The 5481-nt window shown below is 61.5% G+C and overlaps 1 protein-coding gene across 1 annotated transcript; it reads right to left on the bottom strand.

Moving 5' to 3' along the window:
• Window positions 1–5481, bottom strand: LOC135881841 (cathepsin W-like). The gene is made up of 11 exons (XM_065408554.1): window positions 5392–5481; window positions 4691–4757; window positions 4125–4238; window positions 3672–3805; window positions 3336–3435; window positions 2578–2658; window positions 1986–2102; window positions 1459–1523; window positions 1246–1336; window positions 1054–1112; window positions 1–118 (listed from the first exon to the last, which is right to left on the bottom strand). Exons 1-11 carry the CDS (start codon window positions 5479–5481, stop codon window positions 5–7), a joined length of 1032 nt encoding a protein of 343 aa, XP_065264626.1. The 3' UTR covers window positions 1–4.

Genomic DNA, 5481 nt, shown 5'->3' with positions numbered 1-5481 from the left:
CCCTTCAGGGGGGGCAGAGGATGTTATGTCCCGGAGCCCCAACGCGGTGGACGGTGGCTGTTACAGGGAACGTGGTGATGCCGCAGGCGTTCCTGCCACGATAGAGACGGTAATAGCCCTGCCGAGGGGACACGCGGTTAGGGACAGATGGTACTGGACAGCCTTTCCTCACCCAGGGCTGCTCTATGCCGGGAACTTACATAAAATCCACACACCCCGAGAGACGTAGCAGTGCCGCCCGCCCCCTGCAGTAGCCTGCGCTAGTGGATGGAAGAATTCTCCCGCCTGTCAGGGATGTGGATGAATTTCAGTGACAGGAGAACCCCTGCCACTGGTGGAGGTGGCGGTGCAGCTGTGGCATGGTAGTGGTTTAAGTGTAGACATACCTCACTCCGCCTTTGCATCAAACTGGAACGGGGTCTGAACCTGGACAGGGAGTGTAGAATACAGGGGTGGCCAACCTGCAGCTCTGGAGCCACATGCGGCTCTTCAGAAGTTAATATGCGGCTCCTTGTATAGGCACCGACTCTGGGGCTGGAGCTACAGGCGCCAACTTTCCAATGTGCCGGGGGTGCTCACTGCTCAACCCCTGGCTCTGCCACCAGCCCTGCCCCCACTCCACCCCTTTGCCTGAGCCGACTGTGCCCTCGCTCTTCTCCTCCCCGCCCCAGCCTCCGGCACGGCATGAAACAGCTGAGCAGGAGGTGCATGGAGGGAGGGGGAGGCGCTGATCAATAGGGCTGCTGGTGGGTGGGGGAGCTGATGGGGGGAGCTGCTGACGTATTACTGTGGCTCTTTGGCAATGTACATTGATAAATTCTGGCTCCTTCTCAGGCTTAGGTTGGCCACCCCTGGTATAATAAAAGCCCACATCTCACCCCAGTGGGGGCTGTGTCTTAGCGTTAGGCAGGGGATCCTGTATAAACAGTCCCTGCACCCCACCCAGAGGCCATCTCTGTAGGATCCCACAGCACAGCCTCCTTCAGACAAAACCAGCCCACAGCCCCACAGACAGCACTGCCCTGGGGGCAGCCCCATGCACTCCCCACTCACCTCCTCGCCCCAGTCTTCCCCCCAGGAGTTCTTGATGATCCAGTACCGCCTTTTCTTCACTGCAATGAATTGGTGAAGAGAAAGGCACAGTGGTCTTAGTGCTTCTGAGAGCTGAGCCCCCTGCCAAGACCCCAGTTCATTTAACCCCATCTCACCCAAATCCAAACCCCTGCACCGCCCATCCCCACTCACCATGCCCATAGCCAACCAGCAGGACAACATGATCCACATGGTCTGGATTGCAGCTCTTCACCAAGGGCTGGGAGATTCCCTTTTTATAATGCTGCAGAGGCACAAAATTGAGCGGAAACTGAGTCGAGTCGGGGGGCTTAGTGGGCGAGTCACCATGGGATGGGCTGAGTAGCCAGAGGGCTTCTCCTGCATTGCTAATTGGGTGGCACGTACCTTCATGACAGCTGAGTTCAGGGTAACTGTGATTGGGCCCTTGCTTGCGACGTGTGCAGCTATTTCTACAAGAGAAAACCCAAAAGTACTGGGTGAGGAGGAGGACCCAGGAACAAACACCCCTGACCCAGGCATGGCCCTACCAGTCTGCTGCTGTCCCCACACACTGGCTACATTGGCTCTTGCCCCTCCCTGTGTCCTCTGGGCCCCCTGCACCCCTCACATTCCCCCTCTGCTGCTCAGAGCTCCCCCAGGGGGAAGCATGAAATTAACCAGCCCCTTGTTGGTTTCACACACGTCACCCCTTGCACCCTCCTGCCCATGCACAGCTGCCTGGAAACTGACCAGGTTTGATCAGTTCTGGCCCTGCTTCCCCCCCTCCCCCCCAGCCCTCTTTGTTACCTTCTAATTCTGTTCTACTGCCCCTCACTTGCTCCCTTTGCCCCCCACCACTCCCCCCTGAATGGCGCACTCTCCCCTGGCCCCAGTGCTGGCCCCACCCCAACCCCTCTCCCCACAGGCCTCACCCTCCTCATCTCCAGGTAGTGTCTGGAAGCCCTGGATGTAGGCAGCCGGCACATTGAGGTTGCGGCATGTCTCCTGTCTCCCTGTGTAGGGGTAGGCATCCTCGCTGGTCAGACCACCTGGGAGGGAGTGTATATGAAAGGTCTGGGATGGGCCCAGAGCGCCTCATTCCCTGCTCCATCCTTCCCCTGTTCTTGTCTCGGGTCAGAGTAAACCACCTCCCCCCAAATTCAGCCTGTCACAAAGAGTGTGGCCAGAGCAGGGTCAGGGAGTGAAGAGGGGTCTCCCTTCTGTATACAGTATTGGGAAGATTGCTCCCAGTCTGGGTCAGGGTCCATGCAGCACCTGGCGTGATGGGGGCCCTAACCTCAGTCAGGGACTGCGCAGCGTCCGGTGATAGGGGCTGCAGACTGGGCTGGGGGCCCCAATCTCAGTCAAGGGGTCTGTGCAGCACCTGTGGTGATGAGTCTCCATGCACTAAAGTATCCGCACAGTAAACAGTTGTGAGGGGTGAACAGGGGACAGTCCTGGGGGCTGTGTGGGGTTTATTGTCTGCAGGGCAAAGGACCCCACGTCCCTCCAGTGCCTACGTACCCTTGTGTAGCACCGTAGTGAAGGCGTCCCACACGTAACCCCCTTTGCACCCCGCTCCGCACCAGCTGCAGTCCAACACCTCTGCAAGGGAAGTAGTGGGTGAGCACCAAACCAGCTCCCTCTCACCCCAGTCAGAGCCTGGGATCCTGCTCCTGCTGGGTGGCACACACTGACCAGGAAAGACCCCAGTGGGCACTGGCTCATTCGACTGGCAGGACGTCCCACAGTGGCTCCCAGCGGGGTGATCAACCCACCCCTGGATGGAGAGACTCAGCACCTACCACCCCCTGCTTTAACATCTGGTGGGGGAGAGTTCCACAGGCAGGGCTCAGCTGATAGTAGACTGGGTTGGGGGGGGGGAGGGGGGTCGGTGACGGGATCCTAACTTACCAGGAGGCAAGTCTGTGGTGGGGCTGTCCCCCCACCCCAGTGAGTGCTAACAGGGTGAAAATATGTGAAACCCCATGCATGGAGACATGGTCCCTGTATACCCCACACACCCAGCCTGCTCCCAGGCCCATCAAGGGTTACAAGCTCCCAGTTTGGGACAGGAAGTGAAGGGGGTACTTTACACACACACATACACACAGAGGGATTCTCGGCTGGGAAGGGGACAGTGGTTTGAACAGCCCCAGGCACCCCCTCTTCTGTGTCCCCCCCATTCACCCCAGCCTGCGGGGCTCCTGCACCCAGTGGGGCAGTGCTGGGGTGCCCAACCCTGTTCCAGTTGAGGGGGCGGGGCTCCCCACAGCCCCTACCTTGCACCGAGAGGTTCCGGGGCTGGTGGAAGTGGATGTTCCAGAGGGACTCGATGTTGGCAACGGCAGCGAAGGCCCAGCAAGAGTGGCACTTTTTGCCCTGCGGAGAGAGGGGTGAGGCCCAGCGTGGCGCTAGGGGGTGCTGTGCTGCAGGGCAGGAGGGGGCGCTCTTCCCAGCCTCAGCGCTGACCCCAATGCCCCAGCTGAGGGAGGGGGCGCTGGCTGGGGTTAGCAATGGGGAGGGGGGTGGGGGTGGAATTATTTTGTCAGTACTGAGCCCTGCCCCATCTAACTGCCCATCTGGGAGGTTCCCAACCCCGCCCCTCCCACAGCTACCTGGTCCTTCACGGCGGTCACAGCCCCCGCCTTCCTCCAATCGCAGGACGGGGGTGGCTCCTTCCTCGGGAGCTGGGGGGCCTGGTGCATGGTGAGGGGCGGGGGGCTCCGGAACATCCCCAGGAACTCCTCATCTGGGGAGATGGAGGGAGATGGCACTGAGGGGGTGCTGGAAGGGAAAATGAGGGGTGCAGAGCAGTGGGGGGCAGGGGAAGGGGGTGCAGAATGGTGGGGGAAGGGAGAAGGTGCACGGGAGGGGTGCAGAGCAATGGGGGTGGGGAAGGGTGGGAGTGCAGAGCAGGGGAAGGGGGTGCAGAACAGTGGGGGCAGAGAAGGTGCATGGGAGGGGGGCAGAGCGGTTGGGGGCAGGGGAAGGGGGTGCAGAGCAGTGGGCGAAGGGAGGGGTGCAGAGCTGTAGGGGAGAGGGATGCGGCATCGGGGGTCGCTCCCCACCTGTCCAGTCGCTGAAGCGGGTCACCCCGTACTGCCCCGTGCCCAGCTCCGTCTCCTGCAGCCGCCGCGCCGCGAGCAGGCTCTGCGTGAAGATCCCGAAGCGTCTGCGCTGCTCTGGAGGAGAGTGGGGTGGGGTTCACGCGCACTGGGGGGAACGACACCCCCAGTCCTGACCTTCCAGCACAAATCGGGGCAGGGATTTTCCACCCTCCCAGCGCCTCTTTCCGCTGCCAGCTACAGAGCCGAGCCACAGGGGGTTGGGTGTGAAACCAGCGTGACGGAAAGAGCGAGACAGCAGCGGAGCCTCCCGTCCCCCCACCGGCCCTGGGGGGAGGGGAGCATGCAGGGTCGAGGGAAGGCAGCTCGCACCAGCCGCGGGTAGGCCAGGCTGGGCTCAGAGGTGGCTGGTCACAGAGATGTGGAGAAGGGGATCAGGCTAGTCTGTCCACCCCCACCTTAGCCCCATTTGTCCCCCTGCTACCCCCCACGTTCTCCCCATGGTAACAGCCCCCAGGAAGAACCACCTGCCCCCCACACCAACAGCCCCTCCCCCCTCCTTCTCTCACCTGCGGGGCTCCTGTAGGTTCTGTTGAACTGAATCATAAAATCCTTGAACATTCGAGTCACTTCAGCCTGAAATGGACAAACCGGCAGGATGGTGGGGAGCGAAGGGGCGTCCCAGCAGCCAGTGCCCCTGCCTCAATCCCCACTCCCAGCCCCCGGCTACCCACAGCCCTGCTGGTGCCCCCCAATCCCCACCCACAGCCCCCTGCTATCCTACCACTGGACTCCCCCACCCACAGCCCTTCTGGTGCCCCCCAATCCGCACCTACAGCCCCTGTTAGCCAAACCCTGGGCTCTGCACCCCCTCCCAGCTCTGCTCATGGCCCTCAATCCCCAGCCCCCAGCTATTGCTGCTTTGGGGTGTAGGGTGGAGCCCACTGCTGTCTGGGGTGGATGGGGGGACATGCCCATCTGGGTGGGTGGGCATTGGTGTCTCAGGGGGAGCACATGGAGGAGTGTGCAAGGAGTGTGAGGCACAGACTGGCCTACAGTGGTGGGGAATGGCTACAGGACCTTCCCCTCTCGTGGGAGCTGGCTCCAATCCCCGTCCCTAGATTCTCCACACATGCACCAAATGCTGGGACTCAGCACAGTAGCCAGCGGCTCTTGGCACAGACACTCGGTGTCTTCTCTGTCCTTCTCTGGCTTTCAGGCCCACTCCGCCCCAAAACTGCTCCCTCCAGGTGCATCCTCCATCCCTTACCTTGCTGAGTTCAGGGGGCAGGACAGAGCCAGCTGGGAGGGCCCAGGCCCACAGCAGTAGGAGACAGGGACTCAGGACTCCAAGCCCCAT

The sequence above is a fragment of the Emys orbicularis genome, chromosome 7, assembly GCF_028017835.1.
Source record: "Emys orbicularis isolate rEmyOrb1 chromosome 7, rEmyOrb1.hap1, whole genome shotgun sequence".
NCBI classification, from domain to species: domain Eukaryota; kingdom Metazoa; phylum Chordata; order Testudines; family Emydidae; genus Emys; species Emys orbicularis.
The sequence above is the reverse complement of the archived record's forward strand: the minus strand, read 5'-3'. Positions and strand labels throughout refer to the sequence as shown.

Coding starts and splice junctions, on each gene's coding strand:
- LOC135881841 (XM_065408554.1), bottom strand. CDS start 5,481: ATGGGGCTTGGAGTCCTGAGTCCCTGTCTCCTACTGCTGTGGGCCTGG. Junction 3,436..3,671: donor TGACCGCCGTGAAGGACCAG/GTAGCTGTGGGA, acceptor CTCTCTCCGCAG/GGCAAAAAGTGCCACTCTTG. Junction 2,103..2,577: donor CACTACGGTGCTACACAAGG/GTACGTAGGCAC, acceptor ACTCCCTCCCAG/GTGGTCTGACCAGCGAGGAT.